General features: G+C 45.6%; 3 protein-coding genes across 5 annotated transcripts in view; 1 reads left to right on the top strand and 2 right to left on the bottom strand.

Annotated features, from left to right (window-relative positions):
• sgpp2 (sphingosine-1-phosphate phosphatase 2) overlaps positions 1-896 on the bottom strand; it is a 5,391-nt gene extending 4,495 nt beyond the window's left edge. The window contains exon 1 of one of the 2 annotated variants that reach the window (XM_062552497.1): positions 530-896. In XM_062552497.1, the coding sequence (XP_062408481.1) occupies positions 530-781 (252 nt within the window). In that variant the 5' untranslated portion in view covers positions 782-896. The remainder of the gene's footprint in view (positions 1-529) is intronic. The other variant, XM_062552496.1, reaches the window with a different exon arrangement.
• A 1,200-nt stretch (positions 897-2,096) lies between these two features.
• On the top strand, positions 2,097-3,109 carry LOC134100056 (E3 ubiquitin-protein ligase RNF182). The gene has a single exon (XM_062553105.1). It carries the CDS (start codon positions 2,288-2,290, stop codon positions 3,107-3,109), a length of 822 nt encoding a protein of 273 aa, XP_062409089.1. The 5' UTR covers positions 2,097-2,287.
• Positions 3,110-10,636: 7,527 nt separating this feature from the next.
• The window catches only part of LOC134099427 (NACHT, LRR and PYD domains-containing protein 12-like), a 25,112-nt gene continuing 18,248 nt past the window's right edge, over positions 10,637-17,500 (bottom strand). For both annotated transcript variants that reach the window (XM_062552298.1, XM_062552299.1), the window contains one exon: positions 10,637-11,679. In XM_062552298.1, coding sequence (XP_062408282.1) covers positions 11,363-11,679 — 317 coding nt within the window. In that variant the 3' untranslated portion in view covers positions 10,637-11,362. The remainder of the gene's footprint in view (positions 11,680-17,500) is intronic.

The raw sequence follows: 17,500 nt of genomic DNA, 5'->3' as shown, positions 1-17,500 counted from the left end.
TGTCTGTCACTTTTGAATTAAATTGAATTGAGAGAGAGAGAGAGAGAGAGAGAGAGAGAGAGAGAGATAGAGAGAGACTGATGAAATCATAGTAGGCGATGTGGTTGATTTACCTGCCTGTTCCCATCAAACCATCACCTGGTGATACACATCACCACCGCAGGTGCACACCGGACATGTAAAGAGCGCAGCCAGATTTGAGGCTCGTGTTATCTCTGGCGCGGTCGGTAATGTTCGCGTGCTTGGCATAGACGGAATACTAATAAGCTGGACAAACGGCTCGCGATGCCGCGCTGCCGCTCTGATAACGACACTGCCTACGACACAAACTGCTGAGAGTCTCAGTCCCGAATCCCCGGCAGCTACAGAAACGAGAAAAGCCAGTCGGGAGAGCGCGTGCCCCACGGGCCGACATTGACACTGCGTGTGTGGAAATGCCAATGACAAATAACATTCATGCTTAACCAGTTCATCTTCAATTCATCTTCTTGAAATAAATAAACAATAAAATACAAACATACGAACTCACTTCCTCTGCGTCTCCGGAGCACTTGTAGTTTGAGTTGTTGTCCTCCTCTTTCGTGCCCCGGTGTAACTTCCCGGTGTCTGCCTCAGCTCGGTGTCTGAGAACGCCGGTGTTTCCGTTTGGGACTGCGCGGTCGTCCACAGAATGACCGCGGACGGACTTCTCCTCGGTGCTCGTGGCTGGGTAAAGACCACATGCCCGTTGGAAGCGAGCCACGAGCTCCGAGCTGTGCAGGTGCGCGATGAGTCCCCGCATGGTCCCCACAGACGACGGGAGAGTCTGGCACGAGCGCTTCCGCACCTGTTTACGCACACGCCCTGACGAGGTAAGGTGTGTCCAGTGTGTGTGAGTGTGTATGTGTGTGTGTGTGAGAGAGAGAGACAGCATGACCTGCACAGATTTACCAATGCGCAAAGTTACCGTGACGTGAGCTTTAGGTGAGCGCGCTCTGATGCACACGCAGGTGGGGTCATAAACACGCCCATGAGAGATTAGTGCAGTTGCGCCAGCCGCTGGGACCACACACACACACACACACACACACACCGCCAGTCCAGGGTCAAACATTTACCTGCCCAGGTGTGCACAGGACGGAGGAGGTTGGGTGCGGCGGGGGGGTCCAGAGAGAAATTCGGGGAGACAGAGCTGCCGGAGTAGTGTGGAAAGGCGCAGAGATCAGAGCTCAATCCCCTCCGTTGGCCAGGCGTGTGTGTGTGTGTGTGTGTGTGTGTGTGTGTGTGTGTGTGTGTGTTAAAGTCAAGGGCCCTTGGAGGAAATCTGATGATGGCCATTCATTCATTATATTATATTTGGCTTTGCAGCGACTTACAACATGGTGTACAATTTTGCTTTTTAAGCAGTTCTATGGAAAAGTAGAAAGGGTTGCCTGCTGTAAGTGCTGTTTACTTCAGGAAGCAGGGGCACCTACGGGCCAACAGGGCGTGTTGAGATGCTAAATGATATTGTGCCTTTTACTGTAAAAGTATATTTTGAGTGGTAGGTTTGGAGCTCGTGTCAAATGTAATGACTTGTTATGCTTAAAACAGGCAGGCACGCGGGCTCTTCATATTCACCTGCGCTTTGTCTGGTCTCAGACACATCGTGTGTGTGTGTGTGTGTGTGTGTGTGTGTGTGTGATGGCATCGCGTATGTGATCCCCTCCCATCTTCATCTTCCAGGAGCCTCTGGCATCAGATAAGGAGCTGTGTGTGTGTGTGTGTGTGTGTGTGTGTGTGTGTGTGTGTGTGTGAGAGAGAGAGAGAGAGAGAGAGAGAGAGAGAGAGAGAGAGAGAGAGAGAGAGAGAGAGAGAGAGAGAGAGAGAGAACTGGGCTGGGTTCTGATTTCTGACGTCTTCGTGTCGGATGGAGCTCCGGAGAGGGAAGCGGACTGGATTCTGACGTATTCCCGGTGACCAACAGCTTTATCTCGCACCGCCAGAGGATACAGGCGGAGGAGAGCTCGTGCTATCTCCCGTTCGGCAGCCAGATATCACCGGGACATTACGTCACTGCCTCGGTCTGCTGGAGAATAACAGAACGGCGCGTTGGGCAGCTGAACCGGGAAGCTGTGTTATCGCATCCCGCCGTGCGTGTTCACGTTACTGGGGATTCTCTGGGAGAATATTACAGTCACCGACCGCTGTTCGGTTAGGCTACATTTCATCGCCACTGGCGACTCGTGAAGGCCGTAGGGTGGCGAGGGCGCGTGGGGGGTTAATCTCCCGGTCAGCCTCTATTGTTTTCCTCGTGAGGATGTGAGTGATGCGGGATGCGATGGCAGAGGCGGATGCAGCGGGAACGATGAGCGGTCCTTTCGCGCCCCCGGGCTCGGTGTTAGCTTTCCCGTTACCGTATGAGGAGTACGAATGCAAGATATGCTACAACTACTTCGACCTGGACCGTCGCGCGCCCAAGATCCTGGAGTGCCTGCACACGTTCTGCCGGGAATGCTTGCACGCGCTGCACCTGCGGGAGGAGAGGCCGTGGCGGATCTCGTGCCCGCTGTGCAGACACCGGACTCCTGTGCCAGACTACCAGATTCAGAATTTACCGAACAACACAAAGGTCACGGAGGACTTTCCTCTCTACATGGACACGGACCCACTTCCGCAGGATGCGCTTCCCACGAGCCCCCCTCCGCTGCACCCGGCGCTCATCGCCCTCAGGCACGAGGACGCGACGTCTGCAACCGTAACGACAGCCAGCGCGAGCCAGGCAACGGTGACGCCATCCAGCACCGTCTCGGCAGCCACCACCCTCTCGCGGGACTCTGTTTCATCGGCGAGCCACCGTTACGGCGATGACTGTTGTAACGACTGCAAGCGGCTCGCGCTCACGACCGGCTGTGTCTGCGTCATCTTCTCATTCCTGTCCATGCTAGTGCTACTCTTCATGGGCCTGATTCTCGTGCACAGTCACGGCGGGCCACCGTCGCCCGCTGGGCCCATTTGCCTCTCCGTCGCGAGCATCCTCGCCATGGTGTCGGTGGTCGTCACGTGGCTCATCTGCTGGTTAAAATACAGACCGGAGCACGAGACGGGCCGTACATCCGCCACCAGCCACTCCAGCAGGAGGAACGCCTGACTGTGTGTGTGTGTGTGTGTGTGTGTGTGTGTGTGTGTATGAGAGAGAGGAGAGTAATAGACATGACCAGTCCTTCCTACTCTGTCCTCCTGTGTTTTAAAAATATCCTACTGAAGTGTATCAGTAAGCTCACATCAGAGGAGATTCTCTTGGTCCCGTGTGTGTGTCTGTGTGTGTGTGTGTGTGTGTGTGTGTGTGTGTGTGTGTGTGTGTGTGTGTGTGGACACTGATGCTCCTCTCTCTCGGTCCCGTGTGTGTGTGTGGACACTGATGCATCTCCCTCTCAGTCCTGTGTCTCAGTCCTGACGCCCCTCTCCTGGACCTGTGTGTGTGTGTGTGTGTGTGTGTGTGTGTGTGGACCTGACACCCCTCTCTCTACGTAAACTATGCACTTGAACTCTCACAGTAAACATTCATGTTGTGTCCTCTGTTCATAGCCACACTTATGATGTAATCACACACACATGTATTCAACAGCAAACTATTTATTAATTCCACTATAGAACACTCCCACTTCACCGTCTCTCCCTTTAAGCCCTTCAGCTCCTCCTGCTGCTGTCCTGATCAGTGTGTGTGTGTGTGTGTGTGTGTGTGTGTTCTAATCAGAGTGTGTGTGTGTGTGTTGTGTTCTGATCAGTGTGTGTGTGTTCTAATCAGTGTGTGTGTGTGTGTGTGTGTTGTGTTCTGATCAGTGTGTGTGTGTGTGTGTGTGTGTGTGTTCTAATCAGTGTGTGTGTGTGTGTGTGTTCTAATCAGTGTGTGTGTGAGTGCGTGTTTGGGTGTGCGTGTGTTCTGATCAGCTGTGGGTGTGTTTGGCCACCTGGAGTTTGGATGAACCTCAATGACAGACAGACAATGCCACCTGCGCCCCAATACCGCAGGACTCTAGATGCCACCTGGACCCCAATACCGCAGGACTCTAGATGCCACCTGCGCCCCAATACCACAGGACTCTAGATGCCACCTGGACCCCAATACCACAGATGCCACCTGGGCTCCAATACCACAGGACTCTAGATGCCACCTGCGCCCCACCACAGGACTCTAGATGCCACCTGCGCCCCAATACCGCAGGACTCTAGATGAACCCCAATACCACAGGACTCTGGGCCGCAGGACTCTAGATGCGACCTGGGCGCCAATACCACAGGACTCTAGATGCCACCTGCGCCCCAATACCACAGGACTCTGAGCCACAGGACTCTAGATGCCACCTGGACCCCAATACCACAGGACTCTAGATGCCACCTGGGCTCCAATACCACAGGACTCTAGATGTCACCTGCGCCCCACCACAGGACTCTAGATGCCACCTGTGCCCCAATACCGCAGGACTCTAGATGGACCCCAATACCACAGGACTCTGGGCCGCAGGACTTTAGATGCGACCTGGGCGCCAATACCACAGGACTCTAGATGCCACCTGGGCGCCAATACCACAGGACTCTGGGCCGCAGGACTCTAGATGCCACCTGCGCCCCAATACCACAGGACTCTAGATGCCACCTGCGCCCCAATACCACAGGACTCTAGATGCCACCTGCGCCCCAATACCACAGGACTCTGGGCCGCAGGACTCTAGAGGCCACCTGGGCGCCAATACCACAGGACTCTAGATGCCACCTGCGCCCCAATACCAAAGGACTCTAGATGCCACCTGCGCCCCAATACCACAGGACTCTGGGCCGCAGGACTCTAGATGCCACCTGGGCCCCAATACCACAGGACTCTAGATGGACCCCAATACCACAGGACTCTGGGCCGCAGGACTCTAGAGGCCACCTGGGCGCCAATACCACAGGACTCTAGATGCCACCTGCGCCCCAATACCAAAGGACTCTAGATGCCACCTGCGCCCCAATACCACAGGACTCTGGGCCGCAGGACTCTAGATGCCACCTGCGCCCCAATACCACAGGACTCTGGGCCGCAGGACTCTAGATGGACCCCAATACCACAGGACTCTGGGCCGCAGGACTCCCGGGCTTTCTCCATGGCATCGTTTCACTTCACTACCCAGAGTGTCTGTCTTCTTATGTGGAATATTCTAGAAATGTGAGACTCAATAAAACTCACAGCTTTGGAAACCCCTCAGTCTCTCACTCTCACACCCTGTGAAGGCCTCACTAACTGGAGTGAAGTGAACCTTCTGTGTTATTAATATGTGTAATAAAGGCTGACACTAGGGTTGCCAACCGTTCCGTAAAATACGGAATCGTCCCGTATTTGACACCTAAAAGTCTTGTTCCGTATTGAACTAATACAGAACGCTGTTTGTTCCGTATTTTTGAGAAACTGCTCAATGCACACATACTACAATTAAAAACATAGGCTACACACAAAAAAAGCCTAAAAAACTCCCTGACGCAACGTGGAGCTTGCTGGTCTGCGAGGCATGGAGTGAGGTCCGGTGCTTCACCTGTAATTAGCTGCGCAATTGATCATGCAACCGCGGCCCGACAGAAAAGAAAACAAACGTGTTCTGCAATCAGGAGGAAATGCTTGCTAATTTGATGCGATTAAACATAGGGTCATACAATTAAGTGGTGGTATGAGCGTTCATTGCATGCGTTTGCACGTTTGCGCGACAGAAACTGAAACTACACAATAACGTTGTTGGCAAAGCTCCACTTCAACCTGTTGGAAGGCTATTTTATTAATGACATTTAACAACGTGGATTCTTGCCACTTCCATAGAAACAGAACAGAGACTGTAGGCTACAATAGGCTACATTGTTTAGCATTGAGTATTGTTTAGGCAAATTTGAATATAACATGGTCGAAAGATTGGTGTTTCATTTAAAGATCTCCAGATAAGTTATTTACGCCTATTATAATTTATTTATGCTGGGCCTTTTACCATAAACAAAAGTTGTTATTATGTTTCCTGGATCTTTACATTCAGGCATTCAAATGAAATTTCAGAATATACATTTTTTCTCCATTTGCCTATCAGTGTAGGCTATTGCATAAGGGAAACATCCCAAAACAATAGCACCCATATAATTGCTGTTGTTTTCAGGAATATTTCTCATGCAATCATGCAAAAGCAATGAACTATTGTAAATATATCTTACATTACAGTTTTTCTCAAATGCTAAAACACATTTCACAAACGTTTCCTCCATGTTCCCCAATGTCTAAACACAATACCCTTTTCTAAAGCTACATGAGCACAACCACACCTTCCCACTTCAAAACTCAAACTTTCACACCAAAAGAGCAGCTCGAAGCTTTCAAAAATGTAAACACTATACACATCATTACACACTTCAGCAAAACAATTGAAAACACAATGCTCAATTTGTGAGAAGGTTCTTTGTTTCATAACCGCCAATGCATATTTGTTTTTTAAAAAACTTTAGAGTAACGGATCTTCTTAGATCTCTGCAGAGGATTAGGCATTTGAAGAGTTCTTTTCCAAAACGCTGTATCCACCATTTTACTAATGAATTTTCATAAATATATTTTTTTAATTTTGTTTTTCAAGTAACCTCAGTGAAACTGTATTGGGTTATGTTTAGTTACTGTAATTTTTCTTTACTCAATAAAAATATTTTATTGATATTACCTAAAACACACATTACTGTAAATACAGTAACATGTTTTGTTACAGTACAGTAATGTTTTCAAAAATGGATTTATAGCGTTTTGGAAAAGAGTTCTTCATTTAGAGTTGTGAGTTTCATATGAAGAGCACAGAACATTCTGCAAGTACACTACTGTAACACAACTCAGTGCAAAAAACAGAATCTATTGCACACAACAGGAAACAACTTGAAAACATGATCAGGGTGTGAAAGGTGTGAAGGGTGTGAAGGGTGTGAAGTTCACACCCTTCACACCCTTCACACCTTTCACACCCTGATCAACACACACACATTGTTATTGTGTGTAATACAGTTTTTTCCAATTGCTTACACACAATTTTTCAAACCGAGTTCTTTTTAACAAAATTTAAGCACAGGTATCCAAACGCCACACTCATTTTGCATAATTCCTAGATTCTTTGCAAAATGAAGCACTTCAGTCAAAACAAACACACTTCAGTCAAAACATACACACTTCAGTCAAAACATATACACATATTTGTAAAAATGCTATTAGTTGTCATTTAACAAACACAGTCCTCAATGATCAGACACTATTGCAGCCAGTTTCACACTGCAGTGATAAATGCAAAACGCATTTGTAAAAAGAAAAATTAGGAAATAGCATGTGCTAGATTTTTGCCCAGACATTGTTATGTAAGGGATCATTTAGATGTCCAAAAAATAGTGACAAACCCACAACATTCTTCATGATTAGTTCGACATAGGGAAAGTGTACATAAATAGGTCTATAAACTTGCACTTGCACTGTACAACACTGAAGACTGCTGTAGACTGAATATTTCAAGTATTTCTTTCAATACTTACAGTATTTCTAACCATAATCAGTTATAGTGATCAACCAACAATGAAATCAATTGAACAAATAAAATCTGTAGACAAACAAAAACTACTGCATAAAGTACATACACTTTGACTCTGAAGAGCAACTACTGCAAAAGCAACAAGACTGTATAGCACACCTGAGTGCTGCGTTTTCAATTTTGCACATGTGTGCTTACACACCTGGTGGATGTGATTATCCAATTCGTTCATTAGTGTAGTCATTGGCAATCCGGGGCTTTGTAATGACAAGGAAGTAACCTCACAATCCTTATCTGTGTCTAAGGTGTGGAAATATGTGTAGAGTTTTACAAATCACTGTGTGTAATGTTTTGCAAAAAGGGTGAAGCAGACATTGTGTGTAATGTTGTGCAAATCTGTGGAGGTGTTTTGCTCCTTGGAGTAAAATTTGGCTAATTGTGTGAAAAAAAATATTTTAGTGTGTAAACAATCGTAAAAAACTGTAAATGACGCTAGGTGTGTTCATTGTGTTCAGTTATTGGTGACTGTGGCAAGCATTTTGCATCACATGAGCTTTCATTTGAGAATATGTTTTGCAACATGTGTTTTAGCAAGGAAAAATGTGCTTAGATTTATGAGAACGGAGGATTGTGTTTTGTGAATTGTGTCTTCATGTGAAATGTGTTTATGGTATTGAAAAATTGTGGCTAGATTTAGTAAATGTGTTTAGACAACTGGTCATTTGGTTTAGACTGAGGATTGGCTTTTGTGTTTTAGCATTTGAGAAAAACTGTAGTAAAGCAGGCCTCTGATGTGCATATCACAAACTAGCACTTTAAGCACAGTATTGACTGCTTTGAAGTGAAAGTGCATACAATATAGTATAATAATAATTGTGACAATGATAATCATAATGATGATTTGATGTGGGGTGGAGGTACGTGTAGGTGGGCCCTATGACCCCAAAGTCTGCCATAACTGGGCCTCAAGTTTGAGGCTATTAGTGTTTCTCCCCCCCCCCCCCCCCCCCCCCCCCCGGTATTTTTGTTCCGTATTTTATTTTCTCAGAGTTGGCAACCCTAGCTGACACTGATAGACCTGCACATTAAAAATGGCATCTCTTACATGCACCAGCACACACACACACACACACACTTACTTAACACTAAACAGCCCAACCGCCTGTCATATGACCACCGTGTTGTTACTTCAGTGAATAAACTTTAGCATCTAATGGACGTTATTTTTTAAATAAGTCCTGAAAAGATCTCCTCTTGTAGGACTACTCTGATGCTGAACAACACAGATCAGCTCATCTGAGTCTGTTTACCTCTGAAGAATATAAACTCACACACCTACGTAAAGGGATATTCCACCATTTGGGGAACTAAACAGATTTTTGTCTACACACCAGGGATTTTGTGATCCTCAGCAAATCTGTGTGTTTGATATGTATTCCCAATTGCTGTAATAACCATCATGCACAGGTAGTTACCATCATGCACAGGTGAAGTGTTTGCACAAAGAAACAGCATCTGGGAATGAGCTGTTTGCAGTGTGCCTTGGTAATGAAATATATATGCTTCCTTATCTGAGTTTCACCTCTGCTATATTGTCTACTGGTTGTTAGCATATCCATACACTAGCATTAGTCATTATGAGTTAGCATATTAGCATACACTAGCATTAGTCATTATGGGTTAGCATATTAGCATACACTAACATTAATCATTATGGGTTAGCATATTAGCATACACTAGCATTAATCATTATGAGTAGCATGCACTAGCATTAGTCATTATGAGTTAGCATATTAGCATACACTAGCATTAGTCATTATGAGTTAGCATATTATCATACACTAGCATTAGTCATTATGAATAGGTCCATCTCACTTCCCACTATTCAGTCTGAGTCCAGGCCAAAGCACTGCTGCCATGTAGTGGGCAAGAGGAGAACATGCTGAGAACAGACTGACTGTAAGGACTTGCTCCACTGAATGAGAGGTGCATATCATTAACCCTAATCTTGTCCTTGGGGTCAATTTGACAGCCCAATCAATGTTTATCATCACCAAATATATGGTTCACTTTTTTTGTTTTGCTTCATGTTACATTACTTTTCCTCATTTGAAGGGTACAACAGAGTAATCATGAAATTTGCACAATGTTATCTTTCCAATGTCATGTAAAAAAAAAATTTTTACAATGGTGTTCTTGGGGTCAATTTGACCCCATTTTTATGAAACATGAGGTAAATTGGACACATCATGGATATTATCATTGTAATAGTATGAGAACATGTAGTTATTATCATTATTACATATACGAGTACATATTACATATCAGTTATTTTGGCAGGACTGAAAAAGTCCAAAAAGTCAGCCTTTGGGCTGTTGACACTGGATGGGCAATATTGCCAGCCAGGCTTCCAGGGTTCATAAAGGGGTGTGTGTGTGTGTGTGGGGGGGGGGGGATTGTTTTGTAGGGCTTTTCATGGTGGTTATTACACTCTTGTTAAGTACCTACCACAAAAAAAAAAAAAACTGGGTAAAAAAAAATAATTTTAATCATTTTTTGAGTTTATTGACCCTAAGGATAACAAACGTCGGTAAGATTTGAGTATAACATAAGGGTTACGTTAAAAGATGGAAAAAATAAATAGCAGAAATCAGTGTTGGAGAACTCATTGTAGCAGCACACACACACCAGACTACGATAGTCACACATGAACACACAATCACCAGACTATGATAGTCACACACACACAATAGCTAGACTATGATAGTCACACACAGACAATCACCAGACTACGACAGTCATGCACACATACACACACACGATCACCAGACTACTGCAGTTACACACACACACACACACACAGACACACACACACACACACACACACCATCACTATCACATACAGTAATTACAGTCACATACACAATCATCAGGTTTAATAATAATGTACACAAACAAAATGAGCTACAAAATCATACATTTATTTATCAATATCATTTGAATTCTCAATTGATTAAACAGGTAGTTCTTTGGTCAGACCTGAGGTGTGTTCAAATTAGCAAACATAGGCGAACATAAATTAGCAAACATACAGTAGGCAAATATAAATGAGGAAACAGGCGAACGTGAATTAGCAAACAATTGCAAATGTACATTAGCAAACAAAGGCAAACGCAAATTAGCAAACAGTAAATCATCCAATCAACAAAATATTTGGCAAATAATTCAATGGTAGTAGAATGAGTTACTGCCTTGTTATTTACTACCCCTAGTCCTCAGTTGTACCCTACTACTGTAGTGAGCAAGGCTAGTGGTGCCAGCCAAATGAATATGCTCTTTAGAACATCTTCAGTTGTCTGGGAAAGATACTTTTAAGGCCCCCTTGGTAGGGTTGGCTATAGTTCCCCCTCTGCTGGAGAAGTGTGCATGCTATTTCTTATGAACAGTGAAAAAATGTAATGAAAAAAGCACATGGATTTCTTTACAAGCTAGAGAAACGGTTAGCATAAGTTCAGCAGAACAATGTGGATGTTCCAAGGTGAGAAACACGACTAAAAACGAGTTTCCTGTTTCTAACTTCTCTTCTCTTGCAATGTTGCAAGGTTGGTTTTCAGCCTGGGGACGCTAAGGGGAGTGGGGAAAATCACCAAGAGGAGCAGTATTTGGCAGAGCACCTGCAAAGGTGCTACAAGATCTATGATAAATAGGAGCAGTATTTGGCAGGGACCCGGCAGAGACGCTACAATATCTATAGTGAACAGGAGCAGAATTTGGCAGGATCAGGGGACCCTTAAAGGCTGTGTGCTCTGAGAATGACAAAAGAGTTTCTGTTTAGGGAATTATCTGTTGGTAAGATTTAGGTGTTTGTTTTTCAGGTCCTTCACCAGATGAGGATCTGCCTTCTTTAGAACCTCGTAGAACACCCGTTGGGCTGTGGCTCCTTTCCTCTCTATCATGGCGAGCAGAAGATGGTTCCGTTCTGTGCGGGTGGATTTGGATTTGTCCTCCACTTGCTCACGCTCCAGGTCATTCAGAACCCCCCTCTGCTGGAGTGGAATCAGGATGGAGGCGAGGACAGGAAGACGAGTCTCCAGCGCCCCCTTGTGTTTGGAGAAGAAATCCTGCCCTGGATCGGGATGCCTTGAAGGTGCAGACGCTGGAGGGAGAAACATCAGGAATCAGAATGTGTGTGATTGTGGCTCTTCAGATGGGCTGTGTGTGCTGACAGCTGACGACCTCCATATCAAAGCCTCTAACACACACACAACCACAAGTCTATAACAGCTCAAACACAGACACACACATACACTGACCCCTACTGTGGTAGCACTACGGTGGCTACACACACACACACACACACACACAGACACACACACACGCACACGCACACGCACACGCACACGCACACACAGACACAGACACAGACACAGACACAGACACAGACACATACACAGACACATACACACACAGACACATACACACACCCGCACACACACACATACACTGACCCCTACTGTGGCAGCACTGCGGTGGCCACACACACACACACACACACACACACACACACACACACACACACACACACACACACACACACACACACACACACACACACACACACACACACACACAGACCCCTACTGTGGCAGCACTGCGGTGGGTGGCCACACACACACACACACACACACACACACACACACACACACACATATATACAGTCATGGCTGAAAGTGTTGCTAAAGGTGACTAAAAAGATGGATATAAAATCATCTTTTGGAAATTAATCTTTAATGCCTTAAGTAATAAAATGAGGAAAAATCCAACCTCTAAGGAGACCAATTTTCTATGTGAATGAATAATGTATCATAAATAAATAAATGTTCTTCCAAAAATAGCGTGGTGAAAACATTAAGAATCAGACAATTACAGTCCTTACAACATACCTCACCTACAAGTACACTAGTCACTAGTACAAACACAAACCAATCTGTTAATCACACAAACACAATCACCAGTCTCTAACAATCACTAAAATTACTCTTGTGTTTGGTGACATGCATTTGGTCTCTGGTTCTGTTCCAAACAGGATACTCTGCCTCTAACAGGAGAGCAAGGCAACAAGTGCTGTTAACTATTTTCACACCAAGACACACTTAGCAACTCTCTCAAACTGCTGTGAAAAGTAAACACGATGGCAGATGAAGCTCTTCTCACGGCTGCTGATTGTATTAAAATGTCCAATATATCATGTTGGAACAGGAAGGGGCCATCCCCAAACTGTTCCTACAAAGTTGGGAGCATGGAATTGTCCAAAATCTCTTGGTTACTGCTGAAGTATTCAGAGTTCCTTTCATTGGAACTAAGGAACCAAGCCCAGCTTGGGGATGACTCCTTCCTGTTCCAACTAGGGCTGTCAAAATAACTGATTAACTCATTGGCTGCCAGCCATTTCAGTGCAGAGCGCTCCATACTGCCAGACGTTTTACAGCATTTTGACTGTTTTTCTAAGATCCACCGAACAGTGAGTTTTATGACTATGTAAACACACAAGCTACCAAATGAAAGAGTAGACTCTTCTTTCACCAGGAAAAAACGGTTTGTTTCTATCGTTTACCATTCTTTAGTAATCGTCAGTAGAACATGGGTTAGTTTTGCTAAAAACACTGATTTTGACCAAAATGATCTTTTTGTGAAAATCAACTTTTTAACATTAGCGTTTCAGTAGTATGTCAACTACGATTGCACTGTTATCTCGTCAGTCTCTTCAGGGTAGCTAGGGCCTCTGATGGTCGCTATAGACTCTGAACAGGACGGTAGACTTAGCAAGCTAGCACTAGCAAAGTTGTTGTTAGTCTATATAGCAATATCCAATGTAAATGGATCATACCGTTCACGTGTTTTCCATCCATGTAAGAAGTAAGCATATTTATTTGCTGGACCACGTGCAAACTAGATCCACTGTGGTCAATCTTGATTGTGTTTTCTTGCTGTTTGTCTCTGCATGTGCACTCTGGAGGCAGATACTAATGATCCAAATGGCACTGCTGCCATCTAGCAGTTTGGATCGCTAGTACAGTCTGTTTAAAAGCCTGAAACTCTGCCAGATCGTTCCCAAGCCCACCCATGAGCCCTCCCCATTGAAAAATGTCTATAGACGTCAATGGCAGTCAACGTATGTGTCTAAATTGACGTTTAAAGACGTCAATGGCAGTTAATGAGTTAATTTAGATGAATTAATTTGAGATAAAATAACTGATTAAAAAAATTAACGCAGATTAATCGATGACCTTTGACCCGGAGCCATTCTAGTCAGTAACCATTAGACCGTAAAATGGGGAGACGAGAATGTGCTGCCTGGATCATTGATTGGCACATTTACTTTAACAAAAACGGCCTGACGGTGTTAAAAAGAAAGTGTTGATTAAAACAAAGTCCTCTGCAATGTCTGCAGCACAGAATTTGCATTTCATCGGAGTTCGTCAACTCTTAAAGGAGAATTCCGGTGTGAAATTGAGCTTAACTGTACCGAAAAATGTTAAGGTGTACTCACACGTGTTTTAGACGCACTTTCACTCACCCCCCGCATTCCGAACTCCTCCGTTTTCAGCCTAGCTTACAGTAGGCTTGAATCTATTAGATTGGGCATTACGTAGCCTATGCAGCTAAATCGCTATTTTTAAACCATTAAAAAGGTTCCAAGTAACTCCACACTGCATTGGTAGACTTCTGAGGGTCCTGACATTTAAAACGAGATACTGAGAACTTTGGAAATGCACAGGAAGTTTATTAAAAAAAAGACTGTTTACAAGCAGTGCCTTCATAGAATCTCTTTGCTGGGCGCCATCTTGGAATCAAGTCGCGATAAGCCGACTGACGAGCACGAACGAACAGGAAGGACAGGGGAACATATTGCTAAAGTAATTCCATAGGAAATATATAGTTATACTGTCTACATGAGCATGATGAGTAACAAAGCTCAAAATGTTTGCAATATGTCCCCCTGTCTTTCCTGTTCGTTTGTGCTCGTCAGTCGACTTATCGCGACTTCACCACAAGATGGCGCCCAGCGGAGAGATTCTATGAAGGTACTGCTTGAATAAACAGTCTTTTTTAATAAACTTCCTGTGCACTTCCAAAGTTCTAAGTATCTCGTTTTAAATGTCAGGACCCTCAGAAGTCAACCAATGCAGTGTGGAGTTACTTGGAACCTTTTTAATGGTTTAAAAATAGCTATTTAGCTGCATAGGCTACGTAATGCCCAATCTAATAGATTCAAGCCTACTGTAAGCTAGGCTGAAAACGGAGGAGTTCGGAATGCTGGGGGTGAGTGAAAGTGCGTCTAAAACACGTGTGAGTACACCTTAACATGTTTCGGTACAGTTAAGCTCAATTTCACACCGGAATTCTCCTTTAAGTACCACATTACTGCAAAGAAATAGTGTTGACATTGCGATTTTGCGATTACATTTTATGTGCGATTAATTTAGATTAATTAATCACAGAGTATGTAATTAATTAGATTTAAAAATGTAATTGATTGACAGCTCTAGTTCCAACATGACAGTGCACCAGTGCACAAAGCAAGGTCCATAAAGACATGGATGACAGAGCTTGGTGTGGATGAACTTGACTGGCCTGCACCTCAACTTCTGCTGACGTTACAACAGCTGTAGATACACTGGCCGAGCAGGTAATGAGCGTGGAACGCAGGCACACAGATAGTCTTGTTATTGTTGTGGGAGACTTCAACAGGGCTAATCTGAGTCGGCCGCTCCCCAGATATAAACAACAAGTAACATGTCCCACCCGGGGAGAAAACACCCTTGATCACTGCTACTGCACAATCCGTCAGGCCTACCACTCCGTCGGCCGTGCTGCACTGGGCAACAGTGACCATGATCTCATTCACCTGATCCCTTGCTACAGGCAAAAACTGAAACTCTCCAAGCCTGTTGTAACCCGGTACAGAGTGTGGTCCAGTGTAGCATGTGAGAGACTTCAAGCCTGGCAGTAGAAAGCAGGCTGTGACCAGAACTTCTACTGCAGGTTTGAGAAGGTACCCCCCCTGGCCTTGGGTCTTATTCACAGGCCCCTTCTACTCCCCCTCATCCTCATTCCCCTATCTCTCCGCCCTATCCCTCCTCCCCCCACTCCCCGCCTCCCCCCCTCTATGTCACCGAGCAGCAGGTGAGGTGGCTGTTCAGGAGTCAGAATCCTCGCAAGGCGGCTGGCCCGGACTCTGTCTCCTCATCGGCCCTGAAGCACTGTGCTGACCAGCTGGCTCCAGTGTTTACCAACATCTTCAACACCTCTCTGGAGCTGTGCCGTGTCCCAACATGCTTCAAGGCTTCAGTCATCATCCCCATCCCCAAGAAGGCCAAGGTCTCCGGACTCAACAACAACAGACCTGTCGCCCTGACCTCTGTTATCATGAAGGTGCTGGAGCGCCTTGTCCTGGCCCATCTGAAGTCCATCACTGATCCTGCACTGGATTCCCTGCAGTTTGCATACAGAGCCAATAGGTCCACGGATGACGCTGTGAACATGGCTATGCATTATGTGCTGGAACACCTGGACACTACAGGGAATTACGCTAGGATTCTGTTTATGGACTTCAACTCAGCATCCCTTCTATCCTGGAGCGCCAGCTCTCCAAGCTACAGGTTCCAGTCCCCACCTGCAGGTGGATTATGGACTTTCTCACCAACAGGTCCCAGCGGGTGAAGCTGGGGAAATGTACATCTAGCCCCAGATCCATCAGCACAGGCTCCCCCCAGGGCTGTGTACTGTCCCCCGCCTTATTCTCCCTGTACACCAACAGCTGTACCTCACTCCACCCATCCGTAAAACTCCTGAAATTTGCGGATGACACCACCCTGGTGGGGCTCATCTCCAGGGGGGACGAGTCCGCATATAGGAAGGAGATTTCACGGTTACAGTGCTGGTGCAGCCATTACAAACTTGAGCTTAATGCATCAAAGACAGTGGAAATGGTGGTGGACTTCAGGAGGAATCCTACCCCGCCCCCTCCCATCATGCTGGGGGTAACACCGGTGACCAGGGTAGAATCATGCCGGTTTTTAGGTCTGATCATCTCCAGGGACCTGAAATGGCAACTAAACATCACAACCCTCCTCAATAAAGCCCATAAACGGATGTACTTCCACCAGCAGCTGAAGAAATTTAAGCTGCCGAGGCCCATCATGACTCAGTTCTACACCACCATCATTGAGTCCATCCTCACACACTCCATAATCACCTGGTTCCCTGCTGCAGCGGCCAAGGACCAGGCCAAGCTGCAGCGGGTGATCAAGTCAGCAGAGAGGGTGATTGGCACTCCCTTGCCCTCTCTTAAGTCCCTCCATGACACCAGGGCACTGAAGAGGGCAAGTAAGATCATAGCTGATCCCACACACCCAGGGAACTGCCTGTTTTCCATCCTCCCCTCTGGGAGAAGGCTGCGGGTGCCCAGGACCAGGACGACCCGCCACCGCCTCAGCTTCTTCCCCACAGTCGTCAGACTGATCAATGCGGCTGGTCCTTTGCCACACTGAGTGTCATCTGAGTGTCATTTGGCCATTGAACTATGACTGATGCCCATTCCATTGCACTTTATTACTAATATCATCACTACCTCTACAGTATTACTATCTATGCACTGTTGTCTGTCTGTTGTGTCATCACTGTCTTTGTCTAGCTGCACTATATGTATAAGAAGAAAACACACACTGTAGTGCTGAAACAAATTATGTTTTTACATAAATGGCAATAAAGTATCTTGAACTTGAACTTGAACTTGAACATTAACATTAGTGTGTGACCTCACAAATGTGCTTCTAGAAGAATAAACACACTCCTAAACCTTGTGGAAAGCCTTCCCAGAAGAGTTGAAACTGTTATAGCTGCAAAGGGTGGACCAACGTCATTTTAAACCCTATGGATTAAGAATGGGATGTCCCTTAACTCATTCACTGCCA

Source organism: Sardina pilchardus, chromosome 13 (genome assembly GCF_963854185.1).
Source record: "Sardina pilchardus chromosome 13, fSarPil1.1, whole genome shotgun sequence".
NCBI lineage: Eukaryota > Metazoa > Chordata > Actinopteri > Clupeiformes > Clupeidae > Sardina > Sardina pilchardus.
The sequence above is the reverse complement of the archived record's forward strand: the minus strand, read 5'-3'. Positions and strand labels throughout refer to the sequence as shown.

Coding starts and splice junctions, on each gene's coding strand:
- LOC134100056 (XM_062553105.1), top strand. CDS start 2,288: ATGCGGGATGCGATGGCAGAGGCGGATGCAGCGGGAACGATGAGCGGT.